The sequence below is a fragment of the Eumetopias jubatus genome, unplaced genomic scaffold (assembly GCF_037043125.1).
Source record: "Eumetopias jubatus isolate StellerSeaLion01/CBP00866 unplaced genomic scaffold, mEumJub1_p1.0 scaffold_17, whole genome shotgun sequence".
Taxonomy (NCBI): Eukaryota; Metazoa; Chordata; class Mammalia; order Carnivora; family Otariidae; genus Eumetopias; species Eumetopias jubatus.
In genome coordinates, this window is record NW_028274823.1 from 80,812,170 (window position 1) to 80,834,565 (window position 22,396).

The window sequence follows — 22,396 nt, forward strand, 5'->3', positions numbered from 1 at the left end:
GCAAATATTTTCTCCCATTCTGTAGGCTGCATTTTCAATATGTTGATTGCTACCTTTGCTGTGCCGAAGCTTTTTAGTTAGTCCCATTTGCTGATTTTTGCTTTTATTGACTGTATTTTTGGTGTTTTATCCAGAAAATCAGTGGCAAGACCAATGTCAAGGAGCCTTTTCCCTATGTTTTCTTCTAGCAGTTTTATGGTTTCAGATCTTCTGTTTAAGTCTTTAATCCACTTTGAGTTAATTTTTGTGAGTGGTGTAACACAGGGGTTCAGTTTCATTCTTTTTTTTTTTAAGATTTTGTTTATCTATTTGACAGAGAGAGAGAGAGAGAGAGAGCACAAGCAGGGGGAGTGGCAGGCAGAGGGAGAAGCATCCTCCCCGTTGAGCAGGGAGCCCGATGTGGGACTCCATCCCAGGACCCTGGGATCATGACCTGAGCCAAAGGCAGACGCTTAACCGACTGAGCCACCCAGCCACCCTCATTCTTCTGCATGCGGCTGTCCAGTTATCCTAACACCATGTATTGAAGAGATTGTCTTTTCACAATTGTGTGTTTATAGCACCCTTGTCAAAGATTAGTTGACCATAGTGTAGGTTTATTTCTTGCTCCCTATTCTATCCCACTTGTCTGTGCACCTGTTTTTATGCTAGTACAATACTGTTTTGATTACTATAGCTTTGTAATAGACTTTGAAATTGGGAAGTGTGATGTCTCCACTTTTGCTCTGCTTTCACAAGTTTGGTTGGGCTATTTGGGGTCTTTGTGTTTCTGCACAAATTTAGGATAGTTTTTTCTATTTCTGTGAAAACTGCCATTGGAATTTTGATAGGGATAGCACCGAATCTGCAGTTCCCTCTGGGTTGTATGGACACATTAGTGATATTAGTCTTTCCAATCCATGGACACAGGGCATCTTTTTATTTATTTGTGTCTTTCTGGGTTGTATAGGTATGGAATTGATTCACCATGGGCTAATTTACTTATTTCTCATAAGCCAGAATCCCTGGCTTCTGTAAAAATGGTCTCCCTTTCATCTGCTTTAATCGAAATCACTGAACGCAATGATCACTTTTAGTCTGCAATGGGAGAAGCCCATGTCAATCTGTAAGAGGAAAACACACTAAAGTTCATGGACCAATTCACTTCAACTGAGTAACTGATCAGATTAGGTAGCTGTCAGCACACAGAGAGAATCTGCAGTTCAGGATATTGCCGAGATTTTGAGAAGTTGACAGACTGAGAGTCTATGAAGTGTGGGCCGTTGAGTAAGGTTGGACCTTTAGTGGGGTGCCTGGGTGGTGCAGTTGGTTAAGGATCCAACTCTTGCTTTCTGCTCAGATGGTCTCAGGGTTGTGAGATCGAGCCCCCACATCAGGCTTCGAGTTCAGTGGGGAGTCTGCTTCAGATTCTCTCTCCCTCTCCCTCTGCCCCTCCTGCTCATGTTTGCTCTCTTTCTCTCTCTCTAAAATAAATAAATAAATCTTAAAAAAAAAGGTTGGACTTTTAGTGATGGGGAAAGTATGTTCTAAGCAAATCATGACAGCAATGAGTAGGTGACATTAATTAAAAGCTTATAATGTGCAAAACCTGGTTCTAAGGGATTCACAAGTCTGAACTCAATCCTCAGAGCAGCCCTAGGAGTAGGAACTATTCACATCCCCTCTTTATGGGTGAAGAAAATGATTCACAAAAGATTTAAGGTCTTGACAAATTCACCCAGCTCGCTAGGATCCAACCCCATGCCATCTGGTGCCATGCTGTGATCTTAACTCTTAACTCCATATTGCTCCTGAAAAAGCAAAGGTCACTAGAGAGAAATTTAACCTACTAGATTAAACAAATTAGTTAGTCACCTCAACATTTGCTTTATCTGTGAGTGAGGAACGATATGGGATAGAAGCCCCTGATATACATTTAGACAATAGGGTAGAATGGTGTCGGAGTGAGCTCCCTGAACCCTGTTGGTAAAATTAAATTATCAGTAGATCTACATGGACATCTTACATCTGTTACAGTCTCAGAAGCTTATAAAATGCCATTTTGTCTAGGGTTCTCTTCTCTTGAAATCAGTGAAAATAGAGCTAGTTTTAGTTACTACAGATTTAAACTTGGAGGAGTCACATACCTTGACTACTTCTCTGGAAAGAGCTGTGAGTTTTTTCATAGGACTTTGGGTGTATTTCACCGTGACGACTGGAGCCAACGCAAAAAATATCTTAATCCTTTTAGCCAGCTCTGGATTTGTAGAGAATGCTATGAAGGCTGAAAGGGAAAAACACACTAGTTTATAGATTTAAAACAATTCTTCATTCATAATAAATGGTAGCAAAAGTAGGCATATTAAAAACAACAACAACAGCAACTACAAAAACAGCTCAGAATAAGTACCGTTGGTAGGGAAGAATTTCCTAAACTTCTCAAGGAAGCAATTGGCTGATTCAAAATGCAGTGACTTTCTTTTCCCTGGAGAATTTATGTCTCTTCATAGTGTTGCGGAAAGGGTTCAAACATCCACTGTGGGGCATGTCCAGGTAAACTCCAAGGGCCATTCTAGCTTGGCCATACTCTTTTTTTTTTTTTTTAAGATTTTATTTATTTATTTGACAGAGAGAGACACAGCGAGAGAGGGAACGCAAGCAGGGGGAGTGGGAGAGGGAGAAGCAGGCCTCCCACAGAGCAGGAAGCCCAATGCGAGGCTCGATCCTAGGACCCCGGGCTTATGACCTGAGCCGAAGGCAGACGCTTAATGACTGAGCCACCCAGGCGCCCCGACCATACTCTTTAGTATCATACAACACTGGGCTATAATTTTGGCTTCTCATTCACTAGCTCTGGGAAGTCTTGATTTTCTCAAGCTGTCAATGTGGAAAATAGAATCCTCACAGGATGATTCTTTTGAAGGTTAAATTATATATATATATATATATATATATAAAACTGAAGGTATTCTTTGGCATTCTCACCATTGGAAAGGATTTCCAAATTCAGCCATTTGTAAAACATGGATGATAATGGTCTCAAATGTTTGTAGATTGCAATGAGAGATGGTATGTAAGATGCATAGCATCTAAAGACCTACTTTACACCAGAAACCTGATTAGAATTCGGATATAGAAAAGAGCTTGGTGGAGATGCTGTTGATATTGTTGAGCTGTCTAGCTACATGGGGAGCAGAGAAGGGGGTGAAGTGCCTCAAGGCATTGTCAACATGGTGCCATCTACCTCTAGCCTCTCCCAGTGCCTCCAGGTACTGAAAGAAACAGTAATTGTGGCATATGATGTCCACAATTTGTAATTCTCTGCTTTCTTTTTGGTGTCCTCATTCGACTGAAAGCTCTTTAAGGGAAAGACTCATATCATTTTATCTCGGCCCTCCCAGGGTCTAAACCAGTGTCTGGCAACTGTGTGTGGTGTACAATGGGAATAAGTCCCTTTCCCTCAGGTTTATTTATCAATCTCCAAATTCAGTCCTAGAGTGGCAGAAATCCCTGGTGTCCTCCTCATTTTATTTACTCTTCAGAAACCAGTCAGAGGAAATGGTTTCCCAGGTCAAGTCCTCAAGCTAGAGACCGCACAGGGGGAAGAAGTATGGAAGGTTCTCTGACACTCTCAGATCCCACCTGCCCCAAACACACCGATGGTGGTCCCTTGGGAGTGGCCCACATAGTAGAGTTGCTCTTGTCCAGTTTTCTCTACGATAAAATTGATTGTGGCTGGAAGGTCATAGTTAGCCATCTCGTCCACGCTGCCAAAGAGAAAGAACAACAAAACTGGGGGAGAAAACCCAACTCATTGTCAGGCCTGCAATGTTTAGACACATTTATTACAGACATAGACATAGCTTTTGTCAATTTAAGACTAGAGTCAATGTAGAACATTAGGCATCTCTGCAAGTTTTGAAGATGTCCCCTTGATGGCAAGAGTAACATTGTTAAGAGACCAGAATCAGAAAAATCTGCTTTGCAAAGGCCCAGAGACAATTTTCCTGTAAGGCTAGTCATAGTTCACTTAATTCTACAGTGGATTTACCAAACTGCCTTGAAAAGAACAGTATCTGGAATGTTTATTTTAAAAGCAGACTAAAGCAAACAGATTTGTAAGGGTCAACCCAGACAGATTGAATCAGAACTTCCGGGGAAGAGGCCGGGTGATCTGCATATTTATCAGTCACCTCAGGTGCTTCTTTTCCTATGTGTTGTTGGGAAAACGCTCACCTAGGGAATCATCATGTTACCTGTAATCATGCTATGACACGGCGGCATTGGGGTGTGGAATGAGGAAATACCAAATGGCTTCGAGGAATAAGGCAGCAATGAAGCAAGGAACAAACAGCTTTAGTGACCTGCAAGGCATGTTTCTTAGTGCCTGTGCCAGGGTGAGGGGTCCCCCGGGACGAAGCTGGCGTGGCTTCTAGAGCAGACCATGCCCCAGGGCGCTGCTACTGGTGACTCTGCTCTTGGCTTATTCTGTGCTCAGGCTTTCTCTTTATTTCCCTAGGACCCGACTCTGGGGCCAGGTCGCAGCCCCACCAGCCGATGGATGGTTCATTCACTCCTCAGCGAATAAACATTGGAGGGGTCAGCTGTGCAGACTCACCCGGGGCTCACTCTTGGCTTATCATGAATGTCTGGTTCTCAAAATTTTCACCCAGAGCCTTGTTTCCAGTCCCATTTCTCTATCAGTTTTAGTTTTCCTCTTTAGCACGCACCCCAGGTAAACTTCCTTTGGGGTCCACAGTGGCAAAGTGATAGTCCTGGAATTAACCTTTCTAAAGATGATCTTTGCATTTTGATTTTTTTTTTTTTTTGCATATATGCTTTGTGCGCGTGTGCACACACACACACACCAGAGAGCAGGTTTTTTAAAACAAAAAGCAATGCAATGAATAAGGGCATTTCTTCAGGGCCTGTGAAGAAAGCCTGGGTAGAGGAAGAAATGTTTGTTTCCTTCTCATGGATTCCACTGGGTTGTGTGTGCACAGAAAGGGAAATCCAAGGGTGTCCATGTCCATGAACAAGGTACATACTTTTTTTATTAGTATGTAGCTCCTTACCTGAAGGCCCAGTATTCTCGAGATTTGGGTGAGAGTTTCAAGTGTTTTCTGGACCAGGTGTTGCCCCGGCTGTTGCCCATCCAAACGTCATAACCGATATCTGCCAGAAGGAAAGCCAAGCTGTTGTTCGGGAGGTTGCAGATCCAGTTAGTGGCGGAGGCAATTAAGCCGTGTTGCAAATATACAACAGGCCTCGGAGCTGAAAACACATGGGCAACAAGAATCTCATGTCCGAACGCCCTCAGTGTCTGGAGGAGAATTCTCTTTCCTGACTTCCTCTAGTAGAACAGAGGGGAAGGGATGACATTTGGTGCCAGGCAAATCTGGGTTCGAGTCCTTTATGAACTCCTTACTTGGGCAAGTTATTTATCTTCTCCTGTCTTGTTTTTGTCTTTGTAAAATTTGGATTATATATAATGTTTTATGTTGTTCTGTAGGTACTGGAGTCAGGTTGTTCTTGCTCAAAGTCTATTTTGCTACACATTAACCCCTTGTGCCTCAGTTAACTTATCTGTATAATGGGCAATAATAACAAATGCTATCTCATAGTGTAGTCATAAGAATTAAATTAGAATTAAAATACATAGGGGCATCGGGGTGGCTCAGTCGGTTAAGTGGCTGCCTTTGGCTCAGGTCATGATCTCAAAGTCCTGGGATCAAGCCCTGTGTTGGGCTCCACGCTCAGTGGGGAGTCTGCTTCGGCATTCTCTCTCTTCCTCTGCTCCCCCCTTACTCTCTCTTGCTCTCTCTCTAAAATAAATAAAAAAATCTTTAAAAAATACATACAAGACAGTCGGCATAATGAATCATTTCTCTATTATTATTATTCATATCAATAACATTTGATGTCTCACGAAGCATCTGATTACCAAACTAAATTTTTCTCGAAATAATAATAGAAACATTAAAAATGCCCTTTGTGAATACTGACTGAGTGCCAGGCACAAGGCTCGATTTTACACACGCCACATAGTTTCATTCACATTGTCAGAAAGCAAAACAGCAAAATGCAAGATGTTCAGTGAAATGTTATGCAACGTGAAATTGTTAATCTGATAGAAAAGTCCTGTTCACGATGTAGAATTGGGACAGCTTGATGAAGAAGAAGGCAGGGAAGTGGCGTTAAGACACAGACAAGAGAAAAAAGCAACAACAATGTTCCTGTCTTTTACAAAAGGTTTGTTACTGTCCTGGTACCCGGGACCCCCTCAGCTCCCTTTGGGGCTAGACCAGCTCCCAGAGATCGGGTGGTTACACTGGGGTCCCAGAGAGCCTTTGGTCACCCAGACACAAGAAACTAAAGTCTATGTTCATTCAGTCCACCTTTGGAGGAAACGGAAAGAAGAGGTTTTACTAATTCTGCTAAATTATTGCCTAAGAGCAGTCATAGGCCATAGGCCCCCTCGGATCTGAGCCCCTGGCAGCTTCTCATTGTAGAGTCCGCTGTCCAGCTCATGCATTTCAGCAGCTAGCTGGCAGAACTGAAATAAAAGTTTGGGCAGACAAAGTTCTCATGACTATTGTAATGGGGTTATCTAGAATCTAGATTTTTCTCTTTACATGATTAACCATTCTGAGACTGGCAAGTTTCGTTATACGAGACTCCAAAGTATCAAAGGAGCTAAGATTTGAGAGAAGAAAGCAAACAGTTCTTGCCAGGTGGATTCCCCCTTACTCTACAGAGATCAATCTGTATTGTAGGGAGCTAGGAATGGTTCATTAATTAAGTTTAAGTATAGCAATAATCGTGTCCAGTTTAGGGCACCTGGGTGGCTCAGTTGGTTAAGCATCTGCCTTCGGCTCAGGTCATGATCTCAGGGTCCTGGGATCGAGCCCCATGTCAGGCTCCCTGCTCAGTAGGGGAGTCTGCTTCTCCCTCTACCCTTCCTCCCTGCTAGTGATCTCTCTCTCTCTGCCTTTCAAATAAACAAAAAAAAATAAAATCTTTTTTTAAAATCGGGTCAGATTTACTTAAAACATGAAGTCTCAATGACTTAAGAAGAGAACTAATTACAAATGAAGTAAGTTGGAAAGCTGTCGGAATAGCTGAAGCAAAAGATGATGATCATGTCCAAGCCTAGACTTGAGGGATATTGAAGCAGAGAGAAGTGTTCAGATGAGACAGAAATTTGGAGGCAAAATTGATAGATCTTGGTGACCGGCTGCATATAGGAAGTGATGGACAAGAAAGCGTCAAGATAACTCCTAGGGGTCTGGTTGTTAAGCCCGAAGGGGGTATCTTCAGAACAGGACTAAGTTTTATTTCATGGTTTCTTTTTTTGGGGAAGGACAAAGTCATGGAGGAAGAAAAGACTAAATAGGGAGTGTACAGTTGACCTTTGAACAACATGGGTCCACTTATGTGTGGAGTTCTTTGACAAATACAGTACAGTCCTATAAATGTACTTTCTGTTCCTTATGATTTTCTTACCGTTTTCTTTTCTCTACCCTACTTCCCTGTAAGAATACAGTATATGATGCATCTAACCTAATACAAAATATGTGTCAATTGGCTGTTTATGTTATTGACAAGGCTTCCAGTCAACAGTAGGCTATTAGTAGTTAACGTTTTGGGGGAGTCAAAAGTTATATGTGAGTTTTCAGCTGCTTGTGGTGGGGAGTAGTGGTGTCCCTAACTCCCATGTTGTTTGAGCCAACTGTGTATCTAAATGCTTGAAAAACCTCAGAGGATTCTACAAGCAAAATGGAGCCGGACTGGTGGAGGTGATGAGTTTCCTATTTCAGACCAAAAGCTGCCCAGCTGCTCTAGGAATGCTCGGAGCACACCGAGGAATCTCTGCTGGAGGCAGTCTTCCATCCATAACAACATAAATCCTACTTGCTCTGGGACATCCTCTTCCAGAAGGAATCCGGTAAATTCCAAGGACATAACCATCTTCCGTCACGACATCATACTCTTCACAAGGGTAACCCCAGTAGGAAATAATCTGGCTCTGGAAGGAGGAGAGGAAAACAGACACGTCCATGATGTCAGCTCTCGATTTTTATACCTACGTTGCAACATAGTCCTTTGAGTTACACAAGCTACTGTTCAACTAAGTCCTGGGACAGAATGCAGCAGGAAACTCAGGATCCCTTGAGGACGGTTTTAGAAGAAGGTTGCATGCAGAGGCATCGGAAGGTGAGGGAGGTTGACCTTACCTCCTGGTCTGCCCAGCCGGGGTTGAGAGTTACAATGAGAACTACCAATGCACCCGGGTTCACTCACAAAATGTTTGAAAACAAATGTTTATGGTTAGCTAATGAGGGAAGCCACGGGGCCCCGTGGCTAGTAACAAGTTAGCTATTGCCAGCCAACCCTGAAGGGAGGTGGGAGAGTGGTGCCCAGGCCCAGAATGAGATAGGTAGAAAGAGCCACATGGAGAGGAAGCAGAAAGGCCATTTAAGGTGACCACATGGAGGGAACCAGGACAACGAATCATCGGACCTCAACGTCGTCCCTCCTTCTGATCTCCTGCTCAAGATTTCAATGGACTGAACTGAACCGAAAGCCGAAGTCAAGGGACCTTGTTGACCTCGTTCTTACAGGTCAGTTTCTTGGGCAGAGGGTAAAGAAGATGTAAAGAAGAGAGACTGAACCCAAATGAAAAATACCTCCTGCACAGATATACAAAGAGAGCAAGTACTGTTTACTGGTCGTCTGCACAGGGCATGGTGTATATGTTCTGCTTTGTTAATCCTTACACCAAGCCTTTGCGATGGGATCATACCCATTCATGGCTGAGAAAACGGAGTTCCAGCGAGACGAATAATCTATCTGAGATCTTACACCAGGAAGAGAGAAAGACAAAATTAAAGCCTAAGGAAGCTTAGCTCCAAAGCGCATGCCTTTACCACAGGATTACGCATGTGCCCATGCAAGGTGCTCGAGAGGTGTGCATATCTGATGGGGCTATTTAAAGCGGTGGTGATGAGCGTAGATTCTAGAGACAAACTGCATGGCATCGAGATCTAGCTCTTTCTCTTCTTGGATGTACAACTTTGGGCAAGTTATTTAACCGTTTTGTCCCTCAACTGTAAAATAAAAATTATATTAGTATCTCTTCACAGATTTGTTCTGAGGACTCTACAGAAAGTAACTAGATCAATGCTTGGCACAAAATAAGTGCTCTGTAAATGTTTATTATTCTTATTATCTTTATAAAATAATTAAGAACCAAAAAGCACCCAGACCAGAGAGGAAGATAATGTGTGTGAATATGAGAGAAAGAGGGAAATTTCGATATGAAGACATATAGGCACAGACTATGAGTTCAGCAGTGTAGGGGGTTAGGGATACCTGCTGCTTACTGTGGAGAAAGGAGCAACAGGAGACACGCATTAGAGACTGTGACAGTTTCATTCTTCTTAAAGGTCTAACACAGCCTTGACCTGGGTGAGGACATCAATAGTGCACCATTTATGCAAGAGTATGGAGTATCCCATTGGAATGAAGCCTATGGTGGAAATTGGTCATTTGCCTGTCTTTCTTTCCGTTCTTTCTCTTTTTCTTTCTTTCTTTCTTTCTTTCTTTCTTTCTTTCTTTCTTTCTTTCTTTCTTTCTTTCTTTCTTTCTTCCTTCCTTCCTTCCTTCCTTCCTTCCTTCCTTCCTTCCTTCCTTCCTTCCTTCCTTCCTTCCTTCCTTCCTTCCTTCCTTCCTTCCTTCCTTCCTTCCTTCCTTCCTTCCTTCTTTCTTTCTTTCTTTCTTTCTTTCTTTCTTTCTTTCTTTCTTTCTTTCTTTCTCTTTCTTTCTTTCTTTCTTTCTTTCTTTCTTTCTTTCTTTCTTTCTTTCTTTCTTTCTTCTTTCTTCTTTTTCTTTCTTTTTCATTAGCTCTATTCCATTCCACTCTTTTCCTTTCCACTACTGACACAAATTTCTGCATGTTAAGATACTTTCACTTGCAAACAACAGAAACCATGTCTGGCTTATTAAACTAAGAAAAACACTGATACAGCTCACAAATTAAAGAAACTGTTCTAGGAAAAGCCTTATGGAGGATGCAAGCATACTCTGTAGAGGTCATCAGTATGAACTCACGAAACTTCTTCAGGAAACCACCATCAGACGGTAGCTCAAACCACCAGGAAAGGGAATATTACTGCCCCACCTTGGCTCAAGTCTTTCAAAGTTTAGATTAGCAACTTCCAGCTCCTGGTTAGCCATGCCAGGGAATAGGGGAGTGAACACAGATTTAGTCAATGTAGAACTGGTTGTAGACAAGCAGACCAATTAGATCTAAAACCATGAGAGACTATAGACTCTGAGAAACAAACTGAGGGTTTTAGAGAGGAGGGGGGAGGGGGGATTGGTTAGCCCGGTGATGGGTATTAAGGGCACATACTGCATGGAGCACTGGGTATTATACAAAAACAGTGGATCGTGGATCACCACATCAAAAACTAATGATGTATTGTATGGTGACTAACATAACATAATAAAATTAAAATAAATAAATAAATAAAATGATGATAAATTAATAATTCCTTATATTAAGGTTTCTTCTTAATGAAGGACTTACAATATTCATATTAGCTTCAGGATTTGTGACACTTCCTTTCTTGTGATAACCATATATAGGTCCAAGAAGGAGCATCCAGTATGCTGCTGCTAAAAGCTGCCACATTTGAGGTCTGCCTGGGAAAGGAAATATTAATATATTTGTCATCAAAGAGAATTCTACAAGTGAACTTTGGTGCAATCCTATAAAACGACTGTAAGAGAGAGTAGAAACCTGCTTCTAGGTTGTGCTTTAGCAAGCAATAAACTTAATATTCAAGACTCATTCCATGAAAAATCTGAAATTATGAATTTTTAGTAAGAAAAGAAAGAAGAAAAGAAGGAAGGAAGGAAGGAAGGAAGGAAGAAAGAAAGCATAAACATCAAATAAGTCTCCAATAGATAGCTGGACAAAAGAAGGGAATGTAGAATTTGCAGAGAAAGAAATATAATGGCCAATATATTAATAAAGCACGTTCAATATCTCTAGTTACCAAATGAATTAATTCCTTTTTTCTAATCATGGGAGTAAGCATCGGCACAACCTTTATGGAGAGAAATTTATTAACATGACTTACAAATTTAAAAATATTCATACTTTTCACTCAGCAATTCTATTTCCAGCAGTCTATCCAAAGGAAAAATAATATACATAATAAAAAAGACATAATTATTTTAAAATCATTCCTGACTATATATCTTAATATAGTGAAATTTACCAAATAAGAGATTGATAAAAGAAATTATGGGTGAGGAAAAATGGTATTATCCAGCCACCAAGTATAATATTTATATGTGTTATGTGAAATCTCTATTATATAATATTAGGGGAAAAACGTAAATTGTGCATATGTTTTGAGCCCAATGTTAAAACAAATGATAAAGAGGACAAAAAGACTGTCACCTGCCAAACTCCTCATGATTGACCCCAAGATCTGACCTTGACTGCCCACCTGTATATACCTATCTGTATTTGTCCCATGTTTTCCTTAAGTTCTTTCTTCCAGCCTATCTCTTAACTCAGGAAAAAGACATTATAGGCACAACATCCCTTGATGGAAACTGAAACCACCCCTCAAGCAATAAGGATTGCCCAGAGGAAGAGCTCCCGTGGCCCAGAGCACCCGGACCACTGTGAACTTAAACCTCGACTCACGCCCGCGCAGATGGACCATGGAATGATCCACAGTTACCTCCACCTCATTATAACACTAAAATCTCCACCCAAGGAGGAACACAAGCCTATTTACATAAAATGCAAAGTGTGTACAGGCATGGTCCCTTAAGGTGCAGGCTCAACCTCATCCCTGCCTCTACATCGAATGACAAGGCTCCTCTATCTAAATACTCATCCTAACCCTGAATAAAAGGAACCCACCCACCTTGCTCGGGGGTCCCAGCTTTGGAAGTTAATCCCCGTGATCTCCTTATTTGCTGCAAATAAAGTTTTCTTTGTGTGACAACTCACTCGGCATAGTTTCTACCTGTGACTCATCAAGGGGCAAACTCAACATTAGTTCGGATACATAAACACCAAATTTTAATTATGGTTATGTCTAGATGGTGAATATTTGGGTTGACCATTTTCTCATTTTTTAGGACTTTCCATGCTTTATAATTTTTTTATATCCAGTATTACTTTATCATAAGAAAGAAGTTACTTTTCAAGTAGAAAATTGTCAAAATTGTGGGGGAGAAAAGATGATTATATTCCCCATTTGGCTTTGAAACCACTTAAGTTTAAAAGCAACAAACAAGTAAACAACTGCAGAAATAACACAGGGGGACACTTTGCAGGAGACTTCCCATTACTACAGTCTTTACAAAGTGAAGACCTTCAATTTATGTTGGAAAACACACTCTAGCTGTCAGTATGTTCTTTTTTTTTTTTCAATATAAGACAGATGGTAAGTCTCACCCTGTAGGGAATGGGAGGATTTTTCAGAAGATGTTCCAGTATTGTTATAGAAATTTCCATGAATGTCTCTCTTGGATATCAAGGTCATAATCTCTGTTGACTGTATGTATTAATATAATTAATTTATATTATAATATGATCAATGTGGTAAATATGTATTTTATATTAATGTAATATATTTATACATAACTCATATTGATTGATACAGCTTAATTCTGGTGAATCACATTGGTAGTGATAACAGTACCAATAGTAGTAATTATTATTACTAGTGCAACTATCCACTGAGCACCTATTATGTGCCAAGTTAGGTGCCAGACATACATGGTCTCATTTATTCTCAAACTGATCCCAAGGGATAAGAAATATTATCTCCATTTTATTTCAACTGAGACTAGGTCTTAAAGAGGTCAAGTCATTTGCCTGAGAATTTGACTCTTGTTGCCAGGCTCTGAAGGAAATGCTCCTGAGCTTTGTGTTCGTAACCACTTGGTCTATTGGGAGTAGGCTTCCAGGGCCCTCTGGCTACTATGTGCCTGACTGGTGTCACATAGACCATAGAACACAGGCATCATAATTACCACAGACTCAGAACCCCACCCCAGCCAACTTGAATGAGACTCTGGGGGGGGGGGTGTGGCCAGGGATCTGCAATTTCAGCCATCATTCCAAGTGATTCATTCATATGCATTCCAACTTGTGAGGAACAACTAGACTGCCTGGACTCCTTGAGAAAATAAACTTTTGTTCTTATTTCTGTCCCTCTGAGACCTCGCGTGGAGGTTCCTGATGTGGGAAAGAAAGGCAGAATGAAACATAGATAAAATTAAATGTCCTTATAACCTGCAGCCCATTGACAAATACTTGAGGCAGGCAGGGTATAATGTTCCTCCAGGAAGCTCCCAACTCAATGTTAATGCCTTGCTAGAGGGAAAAGCAACCGTAGTCTGACAATAGCAAGGCGTCCTGTGAGTGAGGCCTTGAGTGAGCAAGGTATCCTGTGAGTCTTCTTTAGCATATGAAAATCCTTCTGGAACTTTCCTATCTTTACTTCCCCCAACTTCAAAGTATACAATCAGTTGCCCCTCACAATCCTGGGGCAGCAGCTCTTCCTGCCCACGGGCCCTGTCCCTGCGCTTTAATAAAACCACGTTTTTGCACCAAAGAAGTCTCAAGAATTCCTTCTTGGCCCTCCGCTCCGGACCCCACCAAACCTCACCTGTATATATCCAAAACTCCATCAGTTCCTATAAACATTTGTCAGTTAAATAGATGGGTGAAAGACTGAATGAGTACGTCATTTAATCTTAAAGATGACCCCACATTGACTTGCCATTTTGCATTATATCTTTTTTGCCTCGTTTCATTTTGTCATTTTGAGCAAGAGCTCAACTGTAGACCCCAACGGATAAAACGAGAAATAGACAGGGCAGCTCAACTCACGTTCTAACTAAAACCCATTGTGCTGATTCCTTATCATACTTCTTTGAAGTGTTGACAAAGACGTTTTACGATGACCAGAACATTCCAATCACGAACCAGAAAAACCCTGAGAGCAATGAAATGTCTAGAAGACCACACCCTACAGGTCCCCTTCCCAGCCCGTGATGACGTGCTAAACGCATACAGCTCCTATCCATGACTAGGTGCTCTCTGCCTGCTCCCCTGCACATATACCCTGTTCTCCCCAAACCCCCAAACTCTCCTGTAAAACTCAAGGTGTTCCTTTTGGCCGCAGAGAAGTCTGTTGTTAAGAGAGGGGCCTGCCACCTCCCTCACCTGTTGGTACCCAAAATAAATCTTTTTCTCTTTTCCAAACCGTTGTCTCATGAGATTTTGGCTTCTCTTGAGCCGAGTTTATCTGAATTTGTTTGGCAACAGAGTTGGCAACCCAGCCCAGAGCTACGCTCTCAACTTGTCCAGCAGCCTTTGGGCCCCCAGAGGGAGTGGCTTAGCTGTTTGTTTTCTGAGTTAGCCACTGTGATAGATCGATCAGTAACAATTTCACACTGCTCCACTGGTCCTCTCTTATAGTAAACTTTGAGAGTTGATTATGTCCTCAGTTCAGGATTATCTTATGGGAAGGCATGAGGGAAAATTTTAAAAGTGGTCTTTTCTCTCAAAGCACTCACAATTTCATGGTTTCTGTGGAGTGGTTGGAATTTTGGGCCTCTGAGTTACAGTCACAGCCGTGAAGGGCCCCTGCATTAGAGAGCATCCAGTTCCCTTCTGTAATGGGCTTGCTGGAGAGCCTCTGGGGCCTGGGCTGGTGCAGAGGAGCTGGACCATGTGCCGCCTATAGGAAGAACTGGAGTCTTGTCCTAAGGGATGGCGCAAGACTGTCCTAGTCATGACGGGCTGTGTTGTGCAGCCATGACATCGAGCCCATTGGGTTGCTTTGTTTCATACCTCGGTGTGCTGGATCTGGGTTTGGAAGGATGACATGTCCAGACAAGAGCAGTCTCTGTCTTCCATTTCGGTCAGTGGTTCTAACCAAACAACCTCTCTTCAGGCATCTCTCACCAGGGCTGTTCTGACTTGTACTTTCAAGGGGTGTATTAACCTGCTCTGCCCTATCTGAGCCTCACAATATTACCTCTAATTGTCAGGTGAGGCTGCCTGATTTAGACACTTCTCCTTCATGATACTCCAAGAGTCCTCTTATTTCTTTGATGGGTTTCCATGACAGCTCCCTGACGAAAGCATCTCACACTGACATCCTGCTGGCCCACACGAATGCATAGAAAGAAAGCAGCCATGATAAATTCCAGGGGGCTCTCCGTCCTTAAAGGTGAGATCTTGGGGCCTCAAGTCTCCAGACTTAATCAACATAAATTATATATATTTTAGGTTTATAGATATATATATACTTATATATATATAATCTACATATAAATTATATTGATTTATCACTCTAAATCAGCATTTCACACTCTTTTCTATGAAACATGACTCCCAAAAGATGTTACTTGTTAGAAGAGCTCACAGGAAAGCATGTCTACATGGTTTATATCATATATAAAAATTACATACGATAGTATGTTTACCAACCCTGGTTTTTGCCCACTAAATGCCAATAGCCACCATTAGATTATTCAAATATGCATCCCCATCTTTTCAAATGTCCCCTAGGGTGAATGACACTGCTATCCTCATAAGTACATATATATACAAATGCTATATAGTGACTTGCTCTGGAAGTCTTAGTTTACATTATTATAATTAAGGGTCACCGTAGTCCTGCAATCCTGACCCTGTTTTACTATAATCGACTCTTCTGCAATCTCATTTGCTCTTGAAATTTTACTGTTTGAATAACACCAGTTAAACATACTATGGCCCAAATTTCTAAGGAACACTCTTGGGAAATGCTGTTTTTATATATATATATATATACACACACACATATACATATATACGTATATATATATGTACACACACACACACACACACATATATATACACACACAGATATATATACATATGGATGTATATATATATATATTTTTTTCTATTCACTACACCAAAAAAAAAAAAATGTGTATAATCAAGGGAAGACTAAAATGACATAAGTAGCCCCAAACTGGAAACTCATCTTTAAAAAGTTTTCCACAGGCAGATGCCCTCTACGGTGGTGAGACCTGCTATAGACTTATCCAGCTTTGGCTGGGAAAAGGTATTACTAGCAATAGGACTACTTGTAAGACTGTCCTCCCTTGCTCAAGAATTTCTAATAATGGTTGTTTTCTGTCTTTCCCCCCAGCTAGGGCAACCAGGGAGAAATAGGAGACTTTCAAAAGAATATTGCCTTGCTGCATTTTCTGTTTCATATTGGGTTTAAATATTTTATATCGAGTGCATGTAGATTAATGTAAGCAACTCTCGTGAGTAATGCATTTTGTATTGATGGACACAGTGATGATGACATCAAGGGTACCAATTTCTCAACAAAAAAATAATAGAAATAAACAGAGAGCTTCATTCCACTGTTCTCATTGCTTCATGATGTTACTGTCAAGCTTATCAAGCAACGATTTAACCAGGGCTGATGTTAATGCTTGGACAGCATTCTCAGTGAATCCACACCCCAATTCTTTTTTTTTCTTAAAGATTTTATTTATTTATTTGAATGTGAGAGAATGAGAGACAGAGAACATGAGAGGGAAGGGGTCAGAGGGAGAAACAGACTTGCCACTGAGCAGGGAGCCCGATGTGGGACTCGATCCCGGGACTCCAGGATCATGACCTGAGCTGAAGGCAATTGCTTAACAAACTGAGCCACCCAGGTGCCCACACACCCCAATTCTTAACTACGCTGCAAAAATGGGGTGAGAGTTGGCCAGAATATACAAAGAGGTCAATTTTAGATTTATTTTACCATTGAGCAGACTGAGATTCCTCAGAGAGATGTAGCGACTGGCTTTTCTGTGTTTCCAAAGCTTGCTTAGGAAAATATTTGCAATTGAGTGAATAAAAAAATACTAAATGTCAAAATTAGTAATATGAAATATAATTATGTTAACTTATAACATATAACAATGTATATCAACTTGTATTAGGAGAGAGAAAAGCTCGCAATCAATACTGCAAGTTTCTACCTTATTAAGTAAAAAAAAGAAAAGCCCATAGTAAGTAGGAGAAAAGAAGTCATAAAGATAAGAGAAAATAATTAATAAAATAAAAAAACAGAATATTAGAGAAAATTAACAAATCCCAAAGTTGGTCCTTTGAAAAGATTTATAAAATTGGCAAGCACTAGGAAGACTAATCAAGAAAAAAATAAAGTTATATCAAGTACCAGAATCAGAAATTAAAGAATGAATATCATGAATGATATCATAAATAATAAAATTATAATAAGAGAATATGAGGAAAACTCATATGCCAATTAATGCCAATTAATTTGATAAAGTAGATTAACTGAACAAATTCTTTGAAAAACAACTTCAACTATTTCTGTTTCAAGAGAAAATAGAACATTTGGTGAGCCCTGTTCTATTAAAGAAATTGAATTTGTTTTCAGAAGAATTTACACACATACAAACAAAAATCCCACTTCTGAGTATCTTGACTACTAAATATTAGTCTTATTTGTTAAAAAAATTTTTTTTGAGTTGGGCCATGTTCTACTTTGATCATTAAAAAGACTTATGAATAGGGGCACCTGAGTGGCTCAGTGGGTTAAGCTTCTGACTTGATTTCACCTCAGGTCCTGACCTCAGGGTCATGAGATCAGGCTCCACTTTGGGCTCCCTGCTGGACATGGAGCCTGCTGGGGATTCTCTCTCTCCCTATGCCCTTCTCCCCGCCAAGTGTCTCTCAAATAAATAAATAAACAAATAAATAAATATTTTTTAAATAAAGAATTTCTTTAAAAAAAAGACATAGAAATAATAATAAAAAGTAACCCCGATGGTTTTCCTTAGTGAATATCCTATTTAACATTTAAGGAAGAGATTATTATAATTAAGCAAAAAATTTTTAAAAAAAAGGCAAGGAACTCTTCCTAACTCATTTTATGAAGCCCAAATAAATTCACATTATCTTCTAAAGTGACCTAAATAGCCAAAACTTATTTGCAAAAGAAACAAAGTTGGATGACTGACACTACCTGATTGCAAGATTTACAAGCTACAGTAATCAACACTGTTTGTGTGGCAGTGTCATGTGACAAATACCTAGTACAATGGGGTACAAAAATTGGTGCACAAATATACACATACACAAAGAGTCAACTCATTTTGGACAAAGCTTATAATTCAATGGCAAAGAATCATATGTGCAACAATGGTACTAGAACTGTGCATAAAAGAAAAAAAATCAAGCTCAACCCCTAACATGCACCATTTATAAAAGTTAAAAGTAAATTATTGGCCTAAACATAAAAGCGAAAACTATAAAGCTTAAACAAAAACACAAGAGATCTTTGTGACCTCAGGGTAGGCAAAAATATCTTAGGACACAAAGAGCATGAAAGACAAAAATGATAAACTAGATCTCATTGAAATTAAAAACGGTACTGCTGAAAAGACAACATTAAGAAATTTAAATGTCAAGCCATTGACTTTGAGAAAATATTTGTAAAACAAAAATCTGACAAAGAAATTTTATCCAGAATACATAAAGATCTCTTGCAATTCAATAAGAAGTCAAATAAGCCAATAATAAAATGGACAAAAGCTTTGAACAAAAGAAGGTGTATGAATGACTAATAAGTACATGAAGGGGTGCTCCATATCTTTTGTCAAAAGGGAAATGCAAATTAAGACTACAATGAGATAATTCTTCTCACCCACTCTAATAGCTAGAATTAAAAAGACCCAACAGTTGGCAAGGACTTTGAACAAGTGGAACTCTCATGCTTTCTTTGCTTATAGAACTGTAAAATGGAAAAAACACTAGATAAAGCAATTTAGTATTGTCTTATATAGTCTTATAGAGTTAAATATACAACATACAATTTCCACATGACTCAGTATTTCTGCCCTTAGGTACTTACCAAGAGAAATGATCCAAATAACCCAAATATCTGTCATTATGGAATGGATAGAGAGATACAGTACATAGGTCCAATGAAATACTCCTTAGCAATAAAAAGGGAACAAACAGCTAATACACATAACCACATGGATAAAACTTAAAAACGTTAGCTTGAGCAAAAGAAAGAAGTCAGATACAAAGGAGTATATATAGAATGATTATATTTATATGAAATTTTAGACAAAAGTCAATACTAATGTGTAGGACAGAAATTAGATCGAAGATGACTTGGGGCTAGGCAGCAAAGAAACATGAAGAAATTTTCTAGGGCGATGACAGTTTATATCGAATCTGATCTTATGGCAGGGCACCTGGGTGGCTCAGCTGATTAAGTGTTGGCCTTCGGCTAAGGTCATGAACTCAGGGTCCTGGGATCGAGTCCTGCATCGGGCTCCCTGCTCAGGGGGGGGCCTGATTCTGTCTCTGCCCCTCCCCCACACTTGTGCATGCTCTCTCTCTCTCTCTCTCTCTCTCAAATAAATAAAATCTTAAAAATGAAAGACTGATCTTATGGCAGTTACGTGGATTTATTTGTCAAAGGTCGTGGCTTGTACTGTTATAGCACATAACTACGTTACAATATACAAGTTATACCTCAAAGAAGTGTTGAAAAGAAAAAGAAGAAGCAACCACAATGGTCCAATATCCTTTCCATGTTGGTTCCATCCACTCCCTCTCTCAAACCTCAGAATCCTTGTTCGTATTTGTGAAAAATACTGGGATCTCCAACCCTGTCTCTCAGAGATTCTGATTCTAAGGTGAAGTAGAGACTCAATAGCTACATTTTTATTTTTTATCTATTTCTTTGAGAACTGCATTTTTAATGAGTACCCCAGGTGGTTCTTGATCTAGGTGGCCCCAAATTCACACTTGGAGAAGCACATCACTAGATAGATTTAATTCCTATTTCTCTGTGTTCTTGTTTCCCACAGTTGTGATGTCCCCACTTACATCTCTCCAGACTCTCTCCCTCTTGCCTGGTTCAACTCTTTTGAGTCATTCTCTGACTGCCCTTTGCTCTGAAATGTTCTTCTAATGAGTTTGAAGGTGACACCATGAAACACCCAATCATTTTCCAATGGCTTAATTTCTCTTGTCTCCTAAATTATATGGCTAGCTGCTTGTCCCACCCTTTCTTCAGAAACATTTCACAGATGAACAGTACATATTTCAGTAGTAACTGGGTAAGATTGAATTCTTAGCCTTTTCAAATGAGGTCTGAATTATAATGTCTGTAGAAATAACCCAACACTTCCCTCCAGAGCATCAGCCCAATTTGCTCTTTTGTTTCGCTTCTTGGCTGACATTTAACTGTTCAGCGAGGAACTATCTTGACACTTGCTTTCTATTTCACCTCTCAATCCTCATTGAAAGGGCAGATTTCCAGGCTTAGTTTCTCAAAGAGAACTTACATTTGGCACATATTAGATACCTGTCAATATTGTTAGGTTCTAACTCAACTGATGGGTCACAGAGCCAAGCTCATGCAATCGCCACGTGCTGTTATATTATTCAAACAGATTTCTTTTTTGGATATAACCTTTGCAGAGAAATGATACTGGTCTTTCCTTGGTAAATGATTCTCTCAGGCCACGATTAGTCATGCACTCACAGTAACAGCGCAGAACCGTGGCCATGCCAGAAAGTCCAGTCCATAAAATCATGTTTCTTTCAGGAATACATATTTTTGCTTTGAATATTCATCTCTCTCTTTTTCCAGTCATCACCCATCAAAGTGCTATTATTAGTAACATTTATCATGAAAAAATAAAATTCAATGAAAATAATAACCTATAATTTTTTTAAAAGATTTTATTTATTTATTTATTTATTTATTTATTTATTTATTTAGAGAGCGTGTGCAAGCAGATGGGGGAGGGGCAGAAGGAGAGGGAGAGAGAGAAAGCTCAAGCTGATTCCCCATTGAGCACCACAGAGCCTGACCCGGGGCTCGATCTCACAACCCCGAGGTCATGACCTGAGCCCTAATCAAGAGTTGGTCATTCAAGCAACTGAGCCACGCAGGACCCCCCACTATCAATTTTAGTATGGTTATATTATTATGGTTATATTATTTCAAAAATAATAATTTTTGTAAAGAACTTTGTGCCAGGAGATTTTAAAAGCAGTTTCTATGAATTAACTTATTTAATCCACAGAACAATTTTATTGGTAGGTACTGGTATTATTATCTCCTTTTTGTCTGTCTTGCAGAGGGAGAAACTGAGGCACCGAGAGGCTAGTACATTAGCTAAATTCACATAGGTTGTAATTGCTGGCACTGAGCTTTACATGGAGATCGTTTGATTCAAGATACTACAGTCCAACACCACTCTGTGCTGCCTCGTCTGTGTGTGCTGGAGCATTCTTTGGATCAGGCCTCTGTAGCAGGAAGAATCACATCAGCATTTGGGTTTTGGAGGGCTTTTGGGGGTGCCTGGGTGGCTCGGTTGGTTAAGCCTCTGACTCTGGATTTTGGCTCAGGTCATGATCTCAGGGTGGTGGGATGGAGCCCTGCATGGGGCTCAGTGGGGGGAGTCTGCTTGAGGATTCTCTCTCCCTCTCTCTTCTCTTTAAAATAAATAAGTACATAAAATCTTAAAAAAAATAAAGGGCTTTCAGATAGGACTATTCTCTCTGAGGCAAATAAACAGAAGTGAAAGTGGAAACTGCACAGATAAATCAGATTTAGATACCCACAAAAGCTGTAATTAGGTTGAACAGGTGCTGTGGTTAATGAGAAGAGGAAAACAAACTTTGGTTCAAATGACTCACTGTGTGGAGCCTGGAATAATAAAAACACACTGTCTGGAATAATCAGGAATTATTCTGAGGATGCTGTAATGTATTTACAGCAAGCACTTTATCTGTTCACCACTGACGAAAATTCAAGCCGTTAACAGGTGGCACTGGTAGGTCCACAACATGGATTAGCTGAATAAATGTCAGAATGGTAAGCAGGTAAATGTAAATTACTTGCATTTTTAGTTGTTGTTGTCATTGATGGTTTTAACTCTTTTAGCTGAAAATATTACTGAAATGTATTGTACCTTTCTTACATATTTAAAAAGTGACAAAAGAAAATCTGATTTTAACTGAGAGAGCTCAGTTGGAGTACTTTCCTTCCTGATAAATTGTTCTTAAACTTCTGGGTAGATCCTTGGTAGCCAAGATTATTAGAAGAATATGGAAATTAATCAAATTAATAAATAAAAGCTCAGTTTCAAAACTGGAAAATAGATTTGACAAAACTCAACTCCTCTTCCTAACCAAAACTTGTCAGCAAAGTAGAAACAGAAATTCCTCAATTAGTTGAAAGACTCCTATGAAAAATTCTCCACCTGTAATTAGAATCAACAGTAAGGGGGCGCCTGGGTGGCTCAGTCA

General features: G+C 40.0%; 1 protein-coding gene across 2 annotated transcripts in view; it reads right to left on the reverse strand.

Moving 5' to 3' along the window:
- Positions 1-22,396, reverse strand: part of LIPK (lipase family member K) — a 53,023-nt gene that overhangs the window by 13,262 nt on the left and 17,365 nt on the right. For both annotated transcript variants that reach the window (XM_028104569.2, XM_088019904.1), the window contains 5 exons: positions 10,574-10,689; positions 7,894-8,008; positions 5,055-5,253; positions 3,637-3,746; positions 2,127-2,263 (listed from right to left, as the gene is read on the reverse strand). In XM_028104569.2, the coding sequence (XP_027960370.2) occupies positions 2,127-2,263; positions 3,637-3,746; positions 5,055-5,253; positions 7,894-8,008; positions 10,574-10,678 (666 nt within the window). In that variant the 5' untranslated portion in view covers positions 10,679-10,689. The remainder of the gene's footprint in view (positions 1-2,126; positions 2,264-3,636; positions 3,747-5,054; positions 5,254-7,893; positions 8,009-10,573; positions 10,690-22,396) is intronic.